General features: G+C 36.4%; 3 protein-coding genes across 3 annotated transcripts; 2 read left to right on the top strand and 1 right to left on the bottom strand.

The window, feature by feature from the left end:
* Nucleotides 1–209: 209 nt before the first annotated feature.
* Nucleotides 210–4951, bottom strand: cpb2 (carboxypeptidase B2 (plasma)). Its single transcript, XM_079616464.1, has 11 exons — nucleotides 4832–4951; nucleotides 4260–4335; nucleotides 3602–3726; nucleotides 3300–3408; nucleotides 3106–3207; nucleotides 2873–2977; nucleotides 1467–1577; nucleotides 1215–1305; nucleotides 907–1109; nucleotides 715–799; nucleotides 210–608 (listed from the first exon to the last, which is right to left on the bottom strand). The coding sequence occupies exons 1-11, from the start codon at nucleotides 4906–4908 to the stop codon at nucleotides 421–423; spliced, it is 1272 nt and encodes a 423-aa protein (XP_079472590.1). The 5' UTR covers nucleotides 4909–4951; the 3' UTR covers nucleotides 210–420.
* A 259-nt stretch (nucleotides 4952–5210) lies between these two features.
* alg11 (ALG11 alpha-1,2-mannosyltransferase) lies at nucleotides 5211–15007 on the top strand. Its single transcript, XM_079615567.1, has 5 exons — nucleotides 5211–5452; nucleotides 5988–6209; nucleotides 7845–8216; nucleotides 9567–10144; nucleotides 12390–15007. The coding sequence occupies exons 1-5, from the start codon at nucleotides 5379–5381 to the stop codon at nucleotides 12671–12673; spliced, it is 1530 nt and encodes a 509-aa protein (XP_079471693.1). The 5' UTR covers nucleotides 5211–5378; the 3' UTR covers nucleotides 12674–15007.
* Nucleotides 15008–15257: 250 nt separating this feature from the next.
* spp2 (secreted phosphoprotein 2) lies at nucleotides 15258–19878 on the top strand. Its single transcript, XM_079615571.1, has 6 exons — nucleotides 15258–15410; nucleotides 15952–16073; nucleotides 17194–17316; nucleotides 18555–18662; nucleotides 19170–19215; nucleotides 19301–19878. The coding sequence occupies exons 1-6, from the start codon at nucleotides 15353–15355 to the stop codon at nucleotides 19426–19428; spliced, it is 585 nt and encodes a 194-aa protein (XP_079471697.1). The 5' UTR covers nucleotides 15258–15352; the 3' UTR covers nucleotides 19429–19878.
* Nucleotides 19879–19968: the final 90 nt, after the last annotated feature.

The raw sequence follows: 19968 nt of genomic DNA, 5'->3' as shown, positions 1-19968 counted from the left end.
TAGAAACCTATACATATATGGAGCCTGATAAAAATGTTAATATTAAACAAAAACTTTAGACTGGCTTTTGCACCTGAAATCTTCATAGATATTGATGCCAGTATGCCATACCAAAGACTTTGAGCATACTTCCACTTGTTTGTTTTCTTGACTTTCTTGACCATTATTCTGAAACTAAAAGTATCAAGAAGCAAATTATAGACCAATATCGAGTGAACAATGTTTTATTGTGGTAAAAACAGTTGATTGTAGTAAATTATGATAGGCTACTTGGTATACGCTATACACAAAACAATAACCTCACTCTCAAAAAAGTTCTCATTTGATGTTAGCATATTTTAAGTACACATTATGTTTAGTTAAGAGTAAAATTAAGAATCTGAATCTGTACTGTGTGCTCAGGTTGTTGATGGAAGCCCTTTATTGAGTTTTCTTGATCACATGTAAGGCTATGATCTTTGATGCCAGAAGAGCCTCATTACAGGCCTGAGGGATAAAGCTGGGAGGAAGAAGAAACCCATATCGACCACGATCCTGAAGCTCAAAGGTGAAGGAATATTTTATCCCAAGATTATACGCCCAGTCATCAGAGCCTCCTGGGGCCAAATCTTGTGAAAAAAAAAAAAAGTATTAACATAACAAAGAAACAGGCAAAAGTTCAAATACAGTTATCAATAAAATATATTTGTATTCTAAGAACAGCAGAAAGCTTACAAATGGTTTTTGCACTCGGACCATATTTATAGATATTCTTGTAGTATCTGCGTATTTTTGTTGAAGCTTCCTTAACAAGGTCAAACTGTCAAAAAGAAGGTACAGAAGTAAAAAACATTCGTTTTACTTGTATTATTTACTAGAATGGCCCACCACAAACACAAACGCTCATGTATTAACTTCATCACACACCAACTCATTGTGGTTTGAAACCTCATCATAGGAACAGGAGTAAGGAAACAGAAGCATCTGAGAGTAGGAGTGAATGGAGAGGTACAGCTTGACCGTGTCCTTATGTGAGCGCAGGAACTGGGCCACGGCCTGAGTCTCTGGTTCAGACTCTGGGAACTGACCGCAATATGTAGGATCACATGGATTACTGGAGGCACCCTTCGCTACAGAGAGGAAGAATTAAACCAGGAGTATATCAATTCAAAACAGAAATATATTTTGAGAAAAAAGTACAATTATAACAGTGGTTTTTAGTATCTGGAACTCACTGCACCAGTTTGCATCAAAATTTCTGTTCAAATCGGCTCCAGCACACTCGCTGTCTTTGTCAACAGAGCGGTTTTTCCTCCACATACGATCCTTGTTGGTAAATGAGAAATGGTAAAGTTGGTCAAGATAAGATTAATGTCATAAGGATTTTTTTTAATTACTGCTAAATTTTAAATACACTAAAACTAAATTATTATCATTTTAACATCATATTAAATGCACTGGAAATAATAATAATTTTAACATATTACTGTTGTCCATGTGTACTTGTATCCATCTGGATTCATGACTGTCAAGACGTAAATGTCCATGTTGTTCAACATCTCTGTGATTTCAGTGTTCAGGTTGTAAAATTCTAGTGCCTGGAAAAACGAAACAAAAACAGAAAAAAAACTTTCCATTAGAAATGAAAGGTCATGAAAGCTTATAAAGATGTATTTTTCAATCTGCTGTATGTCAAGGTCAAATAGAAGCACAGAACCACATAGCCAAGCAAGGTAATCCATTATAAAAATGAGAAAAACATATCCACCGAATGGAGCGGCAGGAGGGGAAAATATGAGAGTTGCTGTATGGGTTCTGTTGCTGAAATGGCACAAACTCAAGGCACCAGCAATATTTACGGAGAGAGACCAAGTTTTTTCTGGAGTTTAATTTTAGCAGGAAGAATTGGGAAGGATATTGGCATAATGATGTATAGTGTGGATTGAGCCAAATACATGCAAACCAATTTAAATGTGAACAGAAATGATTTCTAACTGGACAACGACCCAAAGACGCCAATGTTACCTCTACCAAATTCCAAAACGTTTCCCAATTTCCAAAACGACGGCAATGTTACCTTTAAGTTACCTACGCTAATCTGGCCTTGATAAATGCATTAGCCAAGATCGTGAAATCTGCCTTCAAGACTGGCAAAAAAAATAATATAGGCCTACAGTTTAAAGCGAAATAAACCTAAAATTCTCGGGACAGGAGCATGTGTCCAAATTTTAATCTTAACCGTTATATTTCATCAGATACGATCTGTAAACAGGGCTTTAAGTGTAAAATACCGAACTTGTCCTTTATATTAAACCCTTAGAGTTTTATCCAAATCATGCGCAAATGGAAAGTAGAAATTGGTTTTAAGAGGTTGGTGAAGAAGGGTGAACGTGATTTCGCCAACTATGTTCCTGGATCAACATCTTTGCTGATCCTGGATCAACACTCCAATCAGCCAATCAGATTTGAGGGACAAGTTCGCAGTGTATGTCAAGTTTAGGCTTTCACAAAGTAAAACATGTTCCTGGATCAACATCCTTGATACATACAACATTCCTATCAACCAATCAGATCTGAGGGATAGGCTTACAGTTAATGTCAAGTTTAGGCTTACAACCAGGGTTAGGTGCTTTTACATCAGTGTTATTCACCTATCATTTCCCTCTGATTTTAGGGATACGTTTTTAGATAGGGGTAAGAAAGGGGTTAGAACTATAGGTTTTTGGAGATGATTGTTGTTCCAGGATTAACAAAAGATGTTGATCCAGGAACATCTCTTACTACTTAGCAAAATCAGAGTGACTCTGAGGTTGAAGAAAAGTATGACACAGACAAAGCTTAGGTTAAGGCTTAAGCTATAATTATGAAAGGAGATTGAACACTTTATACTAACATATTTGACAAACCACATGCAAAAGGCTGGAGCAATCCACTCCCGTGCATGAATCCCACAGTCCAACCACATGGCCCTCTTCACCTCATCTCTCCTGCCTGACAGCTGCAGCATGAAGACAGACAACCAGGCTATAGTCATAATTTAAATTGTGGATGTGTCTGTATAATGTGTCTGAAAAACATCTTCAGAGGACACTCAGATCTCCAGTAAATCAATCCTTAATACGATACCTTTATAACATAGAGTGGCCGCTTCTCAGAAGATGACCCAATAAGAATAACTTTCACCATGTCTGAATGATCTTGTCTGGTCTTATTTATCCAGTAATAGATCTGAGAGAAAAAAGTTGGTAAAATTGTAATTTTCAGTGAAATGAATGCAAAGGTTGAGGTAATTTTTTTTTTTTTTTTTTTTTTCAATTTACATCTTCTAAGGAATGATATCTCTCGTAGAACACGCCTCCACTCCGGGGATCTGATGTAACGTTTCGGGTCTGCATCTCAACCAGTGCTGCTGTGTTTTCCAAAAGAACTCTGCAAATATCAAAAAACAGATTTGAGTCTTAAAAATCAATCAGTTGCTTTTAACATAGACATCAGATCAATTCTGAACATTAATAGCCTGTCCCAAGTATATATATATATATATATATATATATATATATATATATATATATATATATATATATATATATCGTCCACAATCCAACTGAACAGATTTGCATACCTATAAGTAATGCCATGTTTGCGTAGAAGTTCAGTGACAAACTCCACACTTGTTGACTGAATGTAAAGGTGAACCTCCGTATCTGTTGTAATGTAACTGGGGGAAGCAGGTTGCCACAATACTGTCTGAACAAGCACAGAACATAAGTTTACATGTCAGCTGAAACTCACAGGAGCAGACTGAGGGTCAGTTCAATAAATCAAATCAATTAACCACCAATATTTGTAAAATGATTCTTACTTAACTTCTTGTGTAACCACAGTAGCCTATAGATATTGCATGTCAAATTTGATATTCAGGTACTTTACAATAAGGTTCATTAGTTAACATTAGTTAATGTATTATTAACTAACATGAAATAACAATGAGCAATACATTTGTTACTGTATTTATTAATCTTTGTAGTTTATAAAAACAGTTGTTCATTGTTTGATCATGTTACCTCACAGTGCATTAAGTAATGTTAAGAAATACAACTTTTGATTTTAGAAATGTATTAGTCAATTTTGAAATTAATATTAACTAAGATTAATAAATGCTGTAGAAGTATTGTTCATTCTTAGTTCATAATAAAAACCTTATTGTAAAGTGTTACCGATATTCGCAATCGTCCTCTGACAGAATGCCAGTCAACAGATGGCAATAAATAACCTCTCACCTCATTGTGGCTTGTCATGTTCCGCACTGTGTCCACATGTTCCTGTGTGGATACAGTGATGGACAAAACCTGGTCACTGTGCATGAATAGGGAAACAGCAACAATCATTTTAATTGTTATGTAGGATATGCAGATGAAGGGGCAATAGTGTTAAGAAAAAAAATCTAATCACATGCAAGTAGGCCTACTTTAGAACAAAATAATTATTCACAAGGGAAAAGGATGTAGCCTACCGTTTTCTGTTTATTTAAAACATTTGGCTGCCATAACATCATAGCAAAGTTATTCATAGCCTACTTGTATTTTAACACTAATCCATCAGAGCTACAATGTTTGTATATCCACATTTAATATAGATGAACGCACATTCAAGAAAATGTTTTTAGCTTCATTGTTTACAGGGAGATTTCACATGGATTACAATAAACAATTATAAAAAAAACTATGAAAACCTCTTACTAAATGTTGACATATTACAGAGGTTTTTGGTCCTGGGTGTTGCTACAGCCAACAACTCAATGAATAATAATATAACTGTATAATGCATTATTTAAAAAAAAGAATTGACTTACTGTTCCGATTTGCAGATACATTTCTCAAGAAAGATGTTAAAACATATCAAGTAAGCCAGTGGTATAAGGGGCCTCATTTTTTTTTTGGTTCTGTCTCCAAATAGTTTGTGCAATAATGTAGACAAGGTAAGAGGTCAGTATTGATCTAGAACTGTTTGTTTGCTGGTTAAAATGTACTTTGAATTGGCTTGGTGCAGCCTATTTCAAATGTTTGTAAAATGTTTATAAGAACAGCATTTTTTTCTTCATTTTTTTCAAATTAAATATGATATGAAAACAAATGGTGTCATCATTCAGTCTTAATTTAACATTTCTTGCCTGCGATGAGCAAAACAGGGTAGACGTTAACCATAAATCTTAACACTAGGTGTCAGATTTTGACAACAGGACGGATGACCCATGTAGGCTCCAGTGCAGTAGGTGGCGGAAAAGCATAGACAGTATGCGGAAAAGCAGTTTGACAACCGCCATTAAGAGAAAAAGCATAGACGGAGAAAAAGTGAAAAACAAAAGCCGAGTGGTAAGCATTTCCGGGTTCTGACGAGTGATGTGTTGTCATTTTGGTAACTTAAAGATGTCAGCGCACGATCACCTGTCTCTCTGTCTGTGCGATTTAATCAGGTAATCATTTTAAAGTACTTTCTATTTTTTATAGATTGTGCAAGCTAGTGTCGAATAAGTGAAATCCAGCGAGCTGCTGTTACAGTACGACATCTTTTGTCGGTTTATTTTCTGTTTAGAATGAATGGATGGATTCATGTAACGTTATATGTATTTTTGAAAAATTAATACACAGTGGTGGTGGATGCTAATCTGTAAGTTAGTTTCGTATAATGTCAATACTTCAGACATTCACAGTATTTCTGTTCTGATGATGTTGATTGATTTCATGTGTCATAAAGTCACTTTAAACCCAAGTGTGATCACCCACATTTAAGTTATATGATAATAATAATCCCAAATTGTTCAGCCCATAACATGTGGCTTATTAATCAGTACAAATGATGTTAGAGGATGTATAGGAAATCTATAATGTTCGTTAGAATTAGTTTTGTGATCATGAACTAACTGTTTAGTAGGAAACCTTTTGTATGCCAACTGACATTACTGGGAAAGATGTAACGTTATTATTGTATTTGACTTTTGCCTTCCAAAGGTTACTGTGGACTCTGCTGTTACCATGCTTCTATCTGAGTCTTGTCCTGACAGCCATCCTCGTCCTCTTCATCATGGGGGTGAGAGCCTGGCTGCAGATGAAGAGGAAGACCAGGAGAGCTCAGGATGGTCGGCCTGCCGTGGCCTTCTTCCACCCATACTGCAATGCGGGAGGAGGAGGAGAGAGGGTGCTGTGGTGTGCTTTACGTGCTCTTCAAAACAGGTCAGCTATATCAGCTCTTTTAGAGTGGGCCATTTATTTGACAAGACATTTATGGGTCAGTGACAAATAAGGTGTGAAAGCATACAAAAAAAGCACTAAAGCTATAAATTCAATAATTTTGAACTATATTGAAACTGTTATATTTTTAAGCTTGTATGCTATTTTTATGGTTGATTGATTTTAGTCATTGAAAACGTTATGCAGAATTACATATTTATAATGATTCCATATATAATGATAACTTCTACAAGATCAAAAGCTAAGGATGGTAAGATTTCTTGTAAAGTCTTAAAATGATCATGTATGACTGCAGTGTTCTCAACATAATATGAATCTTTTAAACTGGCCCATTAGTTGGTTGTCCAATATCCATGGAAAACTATACCACCACTTTCAAAAAACATGACATGTTTATGCACTTATATGCAACTTAATATCGTATTTCAAGTGAAATATAAATATTATTTAATGATGTCCTATACATGACGTGGAAACTTGAACCACAGTGTATTTGGTTCCCCCCAAAAAATAAGCAAAAATTCTGAACAGCTTAAAGGGATAGTTCACCCAAAAATGAAAATTCTGTCAGTAATTAATTACTCATCCTCATGTTGTTCCAAACCCGTAAGACTTTCGTTCATCTTTGGAACACAAATTAAGATATTTTTGATTAAATCTGAGAGCTGTCTGACTCCGTCGTAGCTTCTAGGCAATTTCCTTCTGCCAGCCCATAAAAGTTAGGAAAAATATCGCTAAAATAGTCCAAGTGACTACAGTGGCTCAACCTTAAGTTTATCAAGCGACGAGAATACGTGGGCAAAAATAATGACTTTATTCAAGTATTAATTTCCTCTGTGTGGGCCTCTGACGTGAGTTCACGAGAGCGCCACGACGCATGCGCGAGAACTGAGAAGATGACACTTGATGGGAATTTGAGAAAGGTAAACCATTCATTTTGCGGCATTGGTGAGGCACTTTTGCGTTTTCTCGTTGGTTTCTCACGATACGGACATTCAGAAAATGCATGAGGGTGAGTAATTACTAATTACTGACAGAATTTTAATTTTTGGGTGAACTAACCCTTTAAGGATCCTCCTTAATGTTTAAACTTTGTAATTTGTCATCACAATGAATCAGGATGAAACCTGCCCTAGAATGTCTGTTATCCTGGATGACATTGAAAAGATAATAGTGTAGCGATAAAAGTCTTTCAAGTTTATTACAATTAAATTATTTCTATATCATTAAATAAAACCCCTCCCTCATTTCTTAGTGTGTGCCCGATGGATGGACGGATACATTTATTTATTTCGTTATACTTTAGGTGAACTGTTATCGAGCATGACATTTTTGAATATTGTCTTTAAAAATATAATTGCTGATGAAAATGTAGGATAAGACTATAGTTGAATCACTAGGCATATTTTTATTTAAAAGCTATAGTCTTATATTTTGAAATTGCTTAGGACAGCAAAGTGAGCATTGTACATCGCTGACACTTATATACATTTGAGAGAAGCTGTCTTTAAATACATGGATCAACATGGCTGGGCTTTAGCAGCAGCTTATTACATAATGAAAGACTACTCATGATTTCAGGATTCATTCCTTTTTTATTCCCATATATTTACATAGGTACCCAGATGTTTCCTTCGTGGTCTACACGGGTGATCAGGGCGTGACCGCAGAAGAGATTTTAGATGGAGCACGGCGACGCTTCAACATCAGACTCCCCCGAGCTGTTAAGTTTGTCTTCTTGAAACATCGTCTCCTGGTTGAGGCAAAACTCTACCCACACTTCACCCTTCTGGGGCAGAGCGTGGGCTCCATCTTCCTGGGGTGGGAGGCATTAACTGAGTTTGTTCCAGATATCTACATCGACTCAATGGGCTATGCCTTCACCTTACCCGTGTTCCGTTATCTGGGCGGATGTCATGTGGGAAGCTATGTTCACTACCCGACCATTAGCACTGATATGCTGTCTGTGGTTCGAGAAAGAAACCCAAGGTTAGTCATTAATGTTACTGAATTTAAGTGATTCCACAGTTTAATTTTTAATCATTCAAAACCTCAGTTTTTGGCTGATGTAGGGGTTAAAAGAACTCCATTATGACTTTATCCTAGTTCAAAACTGACCCTATTTGCATTCTTAATGAACATATTTTTGCATTCTTAATTAACTTTTGTTGCATTCTTAATGAACATATTTTTGCATTATGAATTAGTGCAGTTCTGTTAGTAGTTATTAGTAGTTCTGAACCAACTTACAACCAAGGGGGTAATCCATCCGCCGCAAACTGAAGCCTCCCCGGGAGCCGCCATTGTAGCAGAACTTCACCTGCTGTTAGCATTCCATTGACTCCCATTCATTTTGGCGTCACTTTGACAGCGAATAACTTTACATCTGAGGCGTCCAAAGACTCCATTTGTCCATTATTTATTTCTAAAGAAACTCGACAATGTATAAAAGGCTCCATTACCTTGTACCTTACGTCCATTACGTTTTTTGTAAAAATAGGCTTACGATTGCGTCATAACCACGCGACTCTCTGTCGCACTGTAGAGAAATTACCGTATAGACCGGCAGAGAAGCTCCCAAGCAATCGGGGGGACGTGGAGACATAAAGTCAAGGGAGAAGCCCATAGAGAGTGATAAAGTTGATCTGTTGCTAGCTCATTCACAGCTAATACTCACGCTCTCCGTCTCTGCGAGATTCGGAAGGGAATGATTCAGATTTCTCTCGGCACAGCTACTAGAAGACTGAAAACTGTCAGACACGTTGCTCACGTCACCAAGCTCAGTTTGAGCCTGCGCAGTACGCCTGGCGATCAGGAAGTGAGTGCTTCAAATGGGCTTCACTTTTCTCCGTTGAAATCTATGGGGTCGCTGTGTCCATCTTATATACTGTCTATGCTTACAACAGGGCTTTAATATAAAATGTCATTATTTAAAATAACTATTAAAAGGAAGCCTAATTTTCAAAGTGTGATTCTAGACCTGGAAAAGCTATGCAAATTAAATCTTAAAATTCCATGCCCATTTTTATAAGAATTATATATATATATATATATATATATATATATATATATACACATACACATTCAAAACTATGCTAAAGCTATAAAATATTTTATTGGTTTGAAATTGTGGTACAAAAAATTTAAATCATTATCCTTAATCCTTATCCAGTAAATTACGAACGACTTGAACAGTCGTAAATTGTTTGGTATATAATATTTCACAATATTACTTTTTTACTGTATTTTTGATCAAATAAATGTAGCCTTGGTGGGTAGAAGAGACTTTTGGTATATTATTGTCTTATATAAATGTGTAATTACATTTGTGCATTCTAGGTTCAATAATGCAGACTACATCTCCAGTAACCCTGTACTGAGTGCCATCAAAGTGATTTACTACTGTGTCTTCGCACTGCTGTACGGTCTAGCCGGCTCCTGTAGTGAAGTGATCATGGTAAATTCCACCTGGACATTAGGTCACATTCTGGCACTGTGGCGCGCTCCTAACCGCACAAATGTGGTCTACCCACCATGCGACGTTCAGGCCTTCTTGGACATCCCTATTGGAGAAGAGGGTGAAAAGAAAGAAGGCAAGAAGTGTCACTGTGTGGTCTCGGTGGGTCAGTTCCGGCCTGAAAAAGACCATCAGCTGCAGATCAGGGCTTTTAGAAAACTTGTGGACCGGAAGGGGGTGGAGACTGTCGGTCGAGAGATCGTGAAGCTGGTGTTGATTGGTGGATGTCGTAACCAAGAAGATGAAGACAGGGTACTGATGCTGAGGGGATTGTGTCAGGAGCTGGGCATAGCAGACAGGGTGGAGTTTAAACTCAATATCCCGTTTGAGGAACTGAAGAAAGATTTAACGGATGCCACGATTGGGTTGCACACAATGTGGAATGAACATTTTGGCATTGGTAAGATAACAAACATCATGCTCTCACCAAGTTCTATCTCTAAACACTAGACAGATGTACTTTGTGGATCAAGTAACAAAATAATAAATTAAATAATACATTTTTGTGTAAGTAAAATGTAAGTGTATTAAATGTACATATATTAAAATTTTCAACCAGATATTCATTACATTTATCATGAAATTATTTTAGTAACACTTTTCAAGGTTTCATTTGTTAGCATTATTGGTTAACATGAACTAACAATGAACAATAGTTTTACTGCATTTCGGAATCTTAGTTAATGTTAATCTCAACATTCACTAAGACATCTTTAAGGTACATTTTTTTTTATCTGTCAACATTAGTTACATGAACATTTTTATTAAATAACGGTAACATGGTTAATATATGTTTCATTGTTAGTTTATGTGAGTTAATGCATTAACCATATATGAACCATATACAGTGCCCTCCACAATTATTGGCACCCCTGTTTAAGATGTGGTCGAGGACTTCTAAAAATTATCCTTTTTTTTTTAAACAACATAGAACCCAAATGCAAAAAAGAGAAAAATCCAACCTTTTATTAAAGTACATTACTTTGGTGGTAAAAAAAAATCAAAAATTTAGAAAAACAAAAACTTGAAATCATGTGTCCCACAATTATTGGCACCCCTGGTGTTAATACTTTGTACAACCCCCTTTTGCCAACAAGACAGCACTTAATCTCCTCCTATAACATTTCACAAGATTGGAGAACACAGAGAGAGGGATCTTTGACCATTCTTCTTTGCACAATCTTTCTAGATCATCCAGTGTCCTGGGTCCTCTCTTATGCACTCTCCTCTTTAGCTCGCCCCACAGGTTTTCGATTGGGTTGAGGTCTGGGGACTGAGATGGCCATGGGAGGACCTTGAGTTTGTGACTGCTGAACCATTTTTGTGTAGATTTTGCCACATGTTTTGGATCATTATCCTGCTGAAAGACCCAATGACGACCCATCTTCAGCTTTCTGGCAGAGGCCATCAGGTTTTTATTTAAAATGTCCTGGTATTTCAAAGCGTTCATAATGCCATGCACCCTAACAAGGTTCCCAGGGCCTTTGGAAGAGAAACAGCCCCACAGCATCACAGATCCTCCACCATACTTCACGGTGGGCATGAGGTGCTTTTCGGCATACTCATCTTTTGTTTTACGCCAGACCCACTTAGAGTGTTTGTTGCCAAAAAGCTCAATCTTAGTCTCATCTGACCAAAGCACACGATCCCAGTTGAAGTCCCAGTGCCGCTTAGCAAACTCCAGACGTTTACGTTTGTGAGTGTTAGTGAGAAAAGGCTTTTTCCTTGCATGCCTCCCAAACAGCTTGTTGGCATGTAGAGAGCGTCTGATGGTTGTTTTGGAGACTTTGTGACCCCAAGATGCCACTCTTTGATGCAATTCTGTGACAGTGAGCTTAGGACTTTTTTTTACTTCTCTTACCATCCTCCTCACTGTGCGTTGTGGCAAGATAAACTTGGGACCTCTTCCAGCCTTGTTTGTCACTGTTCCAGTTGTTTTAAACTTCTGAATGATTCCTCTGACTGTAGATACGGGCAAGTTAAGGCGAGTAGCTATTTTCTTGTAGCCATTGCCTGACTTATGAAGGTCGACACACATCTGCCTTACTTGAATGGTGTGTTCTCTTGTCTTTGCCATGTTGACAAATGGGTAAGAGAATTAGGCCTCTGTGTCACGTCATATTTATACCCCAGGGAAACAGGAAGTCATGAATTACTAATTAAAAGTTCCTAGATACCCTGACCAACTTTAGCAACTAAAGAAAAATATTTTAAAAAAAAATCAATTACATTTTTCAGCGGAATTGTTAGGGGTGCCAATAATTGTGGGACACATGATTTCAAGTTTTTTTTCTTCTAAATTTTAGATTTTTTTTTTACCACCAAAGTAATGTACTTTAATAAAAGGTTGGATTTTTCTCTTTTTTTACATTTGGGTTCTATGTTGTTTAAAAAAAAGGGAGATTTTTTAGAAGTCCCTGACCACATCTTAAACAGGGGTGCCAATAATTGTGGAGGGCACTGTATGTATAAACCATTAGTACATAACTAATGTTATTAACTAACGGTTACGCGGTTAATATATCTTTCATTGTTAGTTAATGTGAGTTAATGCATTAACTAATGTTAAAAGCGAGAAGCATTGTTTCTCTACAGTAATGCATTTAAATAACTGAGAACACTCATCTTCTCCCATATCTCCACAGGTGTTGTGGAGTGTATGGCTGCGGGAACAATCATTCTGGCTCACAAATCCGGTGGTCCGAAGTTGGACATTGTAGTTCCCTATGATGGCGGTCCAACCGGCTTCCTGGCAGATGATGAAGACACCTATGCTGACGCCATGGAACGAATCCTTTCTATGACTCCTGAAGCTCGGTTAGAGATCCGACGCCGGGCCCGTCTGTCCGTCACCCGCTTCTCAGACCAGGAGTTTGAAGGCTCATTTCTTGCAGCAATGGAGCCTCTAATGTCAACACTGAGACTATGAGAGCGATGGAGGAGGAGGTCATGGTACTCTCACCATGTTTCTGTCCTGAGCTGACCGACTATAGTGAATCAGCCCGAAATAGTTCAGTCTAGTTCACAAGCTTGTGCTGGCCCCATAATGCTGACTATATGAATCATTCTGTGTCTAGAGCAGAAATGAGCAATTCATACTGACATTATGAACATTTGCTCTTTATTTAAGAAACATCCCTAAAGTAAGGGATGCATCATGCGAAAAGCTTGTTCTGGTGAGATGCCACCACTCCGCAGATGAACAGAAAGCAGTTGATTTTGTATCATTTAAAACACATGCTGATTTGACTTCAGATCTGTTTTATGTACATTATATATGAAGAATATGGTTTATAATTATAATAGGTTTGGTTTCAGAGAGTTACAAATAAGAGTTCAAAAATGTGATATTTCTATTGGAAGGTTGAAACATTATACGTTCAACTTTGTTGATTGAATTTATTTAATTTAAAACAAATGTTTTTACAATAAATGATGTATGAATGGTGGTCTGGAAATATAACAATGTTTTCCCACGTCATTTTTAGTAGCAATATTTCTGTGTAATTATTACATTAATATACATGTTATTCCACTGGACAGCTGTGATCAATTCTTAGCATTGTCAGATGCAGCTCTCCAAACTCCTGTAACAGATAAGAATTATTTTTACATTATAACTGCTTTACAGAAAAGGCATCCCAGGATCACAGATTCTGGGTAAAGGAAACAGACTAGACTAGATAGGAAAGCGACTGAGAGGGGCCAAATTAAACAGGGCATAGTACCTAGGGACAGGAGGAGGGAACAGAGTATTTAAACAGAATTCTTTAGCTTTCGAAATCTGGATGTTCCTCTAGAGAACTAATACTTAGGTTTAGGAATGTTTCTCATGATAAAGACGCCTCATCCACATGCAGTAATCAGATTCATCGCATGGTATAAAATTCATTATGCTTTATTAGAAATGTATTTGACAATTGGCTGATAAATATTAATACTGACTCATAGGAATACATTGTTGTTTAACTACAGAGCGTTTAGTATCCATATTAAACATTACAGAAAATGAGCACTTTTAAATCCAATATTTTCAGTGAGAAAATTGAGACAGTTCCTACAAACATCTGAACATCAGTGATTAAAAATGTAAGAATGTTTCAAGCAACATATTTTAAAAAAATTGTGCAAACAGTCCATTAATACTCTAATGACAGTTGACATGTAGTTGCAACGTTACTTAAAGTCAACCGAATGTTCAAAAGGGAACATCAAAATAGTGTTACCAATGTATGATTTTCATTTATAATTTAATATTTATAATATAATTTTGTAATTGCAATATTTGTTGGCCAAAGCAATAGCTTGATATTTCTGCTTTTTACATTTTTGCTGTTTCCTAATTCTATAACAAGCTGTCAATGACAAATTCCAACTACGCATATAGTTTAGCAACACCGTCATTATTGGGACATGGTGTCACAAACTCTGGCAAAATGAACTTTGAACATAAGTTTCATTATTCCTGGACAATAACTGTAAAAGTTAAAAATGTTGTTTAACAGACTAAGGTCTGTGCCAAAAATGGATTTTTATTAATATTTCTCAAGGTTGGATGTTTTTTTAGAGTATGCTGTAACATTTTTCATGATTCATGAACCTGATCTACCACCAAATTAACTTGTCAAGCCTTCACTCACCATTTATTTTCGTCTCTTGATAATAGGAGTTTGAAACTACTAATTGTTAAGAAAGCAGATTTCATTCTTGCTTATGACAAAATTAGACGTCTGTTCGCTGTTCATCAGTCTGCTCATATCACTGTCAAGAAAATATCTGGATCACATGCATCATTAAATCTTGAATTTCTCACTCCCCAGTATGTTCTTGTTTGTAATTATTTACTAGCCACATAGTCCTCTAAAACGCTTCATGGATGAATCGGACATTCCTCTGTTCAGCTCCCCTTTGACCTACAAAGTAGAAAGGCAACTTCAGACTGTGATCACAAGAGGCCTGCTATGGTTACTTTGCAATAATCTATTGCATTTCACTTTTCCAAGAGTAGGGGGCAAATCAGCAGTTTTAGTTATTGTTTAGAAAGAAGTGTAACAGAAACGTGTTTCTTGCTATGTCAAATTTCAGCTGTTCATTCTTCATATCACAGAATATAAACCAATCTACATGCGGAATACTGAAAAGCATAATAAAATAAATGAATAACTATTTAAATAAAATATGTAATCCAAATCATGAAGAAACTTCTGTAACATTGTTTTACTGTAAATTATAAGGTGACTTTACCCAGAAAAACTATTTTTATAGAATTTTAAAGTAGTTGGATGCATTTAAATGTAATTGTCATGGTAACATTATAAATGAATTAATAAACGATTCATTTGATTAATTTATAGCACTGCATAATTTACACTGCTTTTCAACATCTTCAACATTCATTTTTTTTTAAATCAGATTATCAGAACATATTCTGGGTAAAACAAGCATTGAGTCTGTATGACAAAGTTCCTCTTTATCCAGATGTGCAGGAACAGGAGAGTGATGCCAAATTAAACAACGCCTTGTACTAGGAAAGGAGGAGGAGGTCTAAAAGCCATACCGGTTAAAAACGCGTCTGTTTGGTGGTAAGAGCGTCCAGTCTGACTGACAGATGAAAATGAAGTGCTGTGTTTTTCTGTATCTGCTCCTGCAGGTTTTTGGAGGTTTAGGTGAGTGTGACATGCATCATTTGCATCACTGACTGGTAAGACATAAATAATAATTATCTGGTGATACTCTGGTAAGACTAACATGCTAGTATAGTATTTGATTATCAATGGAAAAGGATAGGCAGATTTTGTACTTTACATTGCTGAAATCTAAGTCAACAGTTAAAACTACCCAGATAGCACACGTATGTCTGCAATGTGTCTGTTAAAGATCACTTCATCTGGAAAGCATCTGCTGTTTACTAACATCTGATAAATGTCTTTGAGATGTCAGTTTTACATTCTAAATCATACACATCTTAAAGACATCTTCTAAACGTCTATTTGATATCTGTATTGCAGATGAGCAAACACAAAAAAATATGTAAAGACACATCAAATAGACGTCTCTGTGGTACATGTACTATCAGGGTACTTTGTTTTTATTAATAAAATGTTTAATCTTTGAAATCGTTTGCTGTTTATCTTTAAAGCCTACAAGTAATTGTTTGGGACTACTTGTACATACACGAGTAACAGGACCTCTGTTGTGCAACCATAGGCCTTCCTCTGTTTGAGCTCAGCTCTAAAGCAGATGATGCTCTACAGATGGCCCTCAATCAGATCAATTCACGTTATGCCAGGAATCACCTCTACAGAGTATCCAAGGCGTCTGTAAAGAGGGTCAGTACACGCTCTTACAAAAACTGTTTTATCTGGCAAAACTAGTGTAGGGTGGCAATAGGATCTAGTCATCATGGGATTTTCACACTTGGGTTAACCCTGGGTCCTTCTAAACCCTGTGCAAATGTAATCTTGGGTTATCTTGATTTATCTTGCTTCACGTTTCACATTGCTCAAAATTTACCCAGGGTTAACAATCAATCATGTCTTAATACGCTGACTTTTCACACTGTACATTCCTAAACCCTGGGTTAATGTTCTTATTTGCGTGTCAGTGGCATTGAACACAGCATGTGACCTCATGTTAAATATTGCTGAGTGCTATGCAAGTTTTTTTTTTCTGAATAGACTTTTCGACTATAAAGGTAAGAATGAAATAGTCTCTTCAATCGAGTTGACCATTTGACATTTCCCCCTCAAATGCTGAAACATACTATTTATACAACATGAGGTGTTTCTGTGACTAGCACATATATAGGCACGCGATTGGGTTTTAGCATCTGGTCATAACATTATAATACTGCATCATTTCACACTGTACATGTTGTGGCACTACAATGTGGGGTTAACACCGCAAGAGTGTTACTAACTCTGCTCCGGAACAGGGTTTCATAACTGGGTAAAAATGGTAAAAATGGTGATCTGCTTCTAAATTACAAGTGTGAAACCGTTCCTCTACCCGGGTTTAAAGTCGGCAAAAAACTGAAGTTGACTTGATTTTATCCATCGGGATGTGATGTCATGTGAGTGACAGGTTGTTCTGCCCAAAGAGACGAGATGCATGACACTGTAAGAGGGAGGGGAATTTATTTAGATAAAAAATTACGAGGGCACATAGAAAAAGACACGCACGGATAAATAATTTATAAAGAATACTGCAATATTCCATACTAAAAAAAATGATGACTTTAAAAGTGGGGGTTAAAACGACAATAACCCGGGGTTAAGCAGTGTGAAAAGCCCTAAGATTGAGGGATGGCAAGAGAAGTACAACAAAATTAATAGTTAATAAAAGCTAGACAACAAAACCAAAAATATCATTAGCAGCGAATAGCTTTCATATTGTCAGTGATTGTAACTGATAACTAACTGTTGATCATTTGCTTTTATTCATTTTAAGATTGTTCCTCTGGGAATGGACACATATGATCTGCATTTGAGGTTTGGCATTAGGGAGACAGAGTGCCAGAAGACCTCTGGGGCCGACCCTCAGGGCTGTATGTACCGCAAAGGTTTTTTTGTGGTAAGTTCTCTTAAAGACTTAATTCAAGGACTGATGATTGACATGATTAAGGTCTGGGTTGGCCTATAGATAACTGGTGTTTATGAAACTTGAAGGCAGTTAGTGCTCTTATTTGTATCTTTATATTGTGACAGAACAGCTGGTGTCTCTAATGGCGCAGTTAGTCTCAGTGCAATTGTACCAGGGCTGTGCACCATTCAAAACTGAATTGACAGAGGCAATTTAATCTCTCAGTCAGCTAGCTTCCTCATGAATCAGTATATCGTGACATGAATTCAGGCACTGCAGTAAGGATCCTGGCTCACTGCCCATTTGGACACTGATTACTCTATTTCCGGCAACATGACTTTAGAACTTCCGTTAAGCGAATTGTGGACTTTCCCCTTTGAATTGTGGGACTATTTAGGGAGCAAAAGTTGCAGTGCACTGCTAGGATTTTGCGATTGAGACAGCTCTTAAAATGGCCGACTCCCTAAGTGCCCTGACTACTGAACTAGTAGCTGATTGAGATGCACCCCACTCCTTTTTGATTCCAATTTAGTGGCTGAACTTGAATTGTGGTAGAAAACAGGATGCAATATGTAAATAATTTGTATAACTGCTGTTGAATTTTCAATATAAATTTAGCCATCATAAACACACGCACACACACACACACACACACACACACACACACACACACACACACACACACGCACGCACACAATCTAGAAACCAGTGTGCCTTATTTGTATTTAATGTTCAAATTTAATTATTTTATTTTATAGAAAATGATGAAAGAACTATGATCCATGTACAATATATTTATATATGAAGACTTCAGATGCAAAAGCCTCTAAGTGCCATCTGAAATTTTCTTCTTACATGAGCATTTTTATCAAGCTCGTATATTTTTAAGTTAAGTTACGTTTTTAAGTTCAGTAATTTCACTTTAATAACAATTAATAGGTAATTTCCATTGCCATTAAAGTGAAATAACTGAACATAAACATACAAGCTTGATAAAAATGATCATTCTAGAAGAAAATCGCAGATGAGAGGCTTTTGCATCTGAAGTCTTCATATTTGACATTCCCTATTCACTATCATTCAAAAGTTTGATGACATCAATATTTTTTAAAAACAAGTAATGATCTGTAGTGACTGGACTGACTTTGTATTATGGTTTGTAATAGAAGTATAATGCATTTTTTTTAATGTATCTTATTTGATTCCTGTCCATTCCCATGGTGTTTTAGTCGGAGGCAGGGTGCTATATCAGAGCACGAGTGACTCAGGAGCTCAGTCGCATCATCTCTCTCAGATGCACAAAGGCAGACAGCTCGAGCTCGGAGTCCAGTGAGGAGGTGAGTGTGAACATAAAGTGGTTCACCATGGACTTGCAAACAGTAGCATGAGTAGATACAGTATGAGCTGAATTTTAAAGGGCTACGAAACTCTAAAACAATATATATATATATATATATATATATATATATATATATATAGGTTGCACATGACTAAAAACAATAATAGCACAAATTATGTTTATCATCAAATGGTTATTTTTCCATCTTGAGACATTTTGTTCTTATATAATGCAAGGTTGAACTAATGTCACTTAATGTGAGGTAAACGTGAACACTCTTTGTGACTGGCAACAAGCAGGTCTAGAATGATTTGCATCAGTAAATTTAATATGACAAAAACTATTCATTGACTTGTGCAAAAGAATGTAAACTGTCTAGGATGGTTCAATATTTTGAATATTAATATGATTATATATATTATTTAAATAACATTTTGATAAATCCTTGACTGAATGACTGATCAATTAATGAAATAATTTGATGATGACTTCTTTCTACCAACAGGGGAGATTAGGATTATACTACGATTTAAATCATTTTGGGACTAGAGGTAAACACATTTATGTTATCTTTTTTTACACTTTTATATTTGGTGTATTGTGACCATGTTGATAATGCTCTTGTCATATTTGTAGACCGCACACATTCAACTTTATCACCAAGCAATAATGTGTCTCCACCAATTCATGCTGGCCATCACGACAACAGGGAAACCAACAATATTCGTGGCGACCATTTCAACAATCACCTGCCATATCACTGACCTGCAGAATAAAATCACATGAAGATTCTTCATACAAATATTAAGGTGCTACAAATATAAAGTTAAATGAAAAGACTACTGTACTAAGGATTTCGCCACTGGCTACTCATATAATGTGAATAGATACCTGCTGACATCAACCTCCCCAAGAAACCCAATGAAAAGAACAGAAGCATGGATATCAATATGTATAATTTCATTTTAAATTACACATTTTGCAGAGAGATATGCAGAGCATGATGTCCATAGACCTTAAATGGATCAAGACCGGATACTATAATAATTTAATATTAACTTCATTTCGTCACTTCTCAACAGCCTGAAAAGTTTCATGATATTGTAAATACATTCAATAAACAAATTCTTCAAAAAGAAATGTGGAGATGAGATAATATGCATACTTGTTTGTACATGTGGCTCTTATAGAGCCATTATAGATTGGTACTTAGTGTAAGATTCTGAAGTTGCAATGTGTCATGTCTGAATGGGGAAAATCAGTCAGAATCCTTTGACCGGTAAAACCAACAGGGAAATGTAACT

Source organism: Phoxinus phoxinus (assembly GCF_949152265.1).
Source record: "Phoxinus phoxinus genome assembly, chromosome: 6".
NCBI lineage: Eukaryota > Metazoa > Chordata > Actinopteri > Cypriniformes > Leuciscidae > Phoxinus > Phoxinus phoxinus.
The sequence above is the reverse complement of the archived record's forward strand: the minus strand, read 5'-3'. Positions and strand labels throughout refer to the sequence as shown.

Excerpts from the sequence above, each read along its gene's own strand:
- cpb2 (XM_079616464.1), bottom strand. The coding sequence starts at position 4,908 with ATGAGGCCCCTTATACCACTGGCTTACTTGATATGTTTTAACATCTTT. Across the intron at positions 4,336-4,831 it reads TGTATCTGCAAATCGGAACA|TGACCAGGTTTTGTCCATCA; the intron begins GTAAGTCAATTC and ends ATTCATGCACAG. Across the intron at positions 3,409-3,601 it reads AAACATGGCATTACTTATAG|AGTTCTTTTGGAAAACACAG; the intron begins GTATGCAAATCT and ends TGATATTTGCAG.
- spp2 (XM_079615571.1), top strand. The coding sequence starts at position 15,353 with ATGAAAATGAAGTGCTGTGTTTTTCTGTATCTGCTCCTGCAGGTTTTT. Across the intron at positions 16,074-17,193 it reads CCAAGGCGTCTGTAAAGAGG|ATTGTTCCTCTGGGAATGGA; the intron begins GTCAGTACACGC and ends ATTCATTTTAAG. Across the intron at positions 17,317-18,554 it reads ACCGCAAAGGTTTTTTTGTG|TCGGAGGCAGGGTGCTATAT; the intron begins GTAAGTTCTCTT and ends ATGGTGTTTTAG.
- alg11 (XM_079615567.1), top strand. The coding sequence starts at position 5,379 with ATGTGTTGTCATTTTGGTAACTTAAAGATGTCAGCGCACGATCACCTG. Across the intron at positions 8,217-9,566 it reads GTTCGAGAAAGAAACCCAAG|GTTCAATAATGCAGACTACA; the intron begins GTTAGTCATTAA and ends TGTGCATTCTAG. Across the intron at positions 10,145-12,389 it reads GAATGAACATTTTGGCATTG|GTGTTGTGGAGTGTATGGCT; the intron begins GTAAGATAACAA and ends ATATCTCCACAG.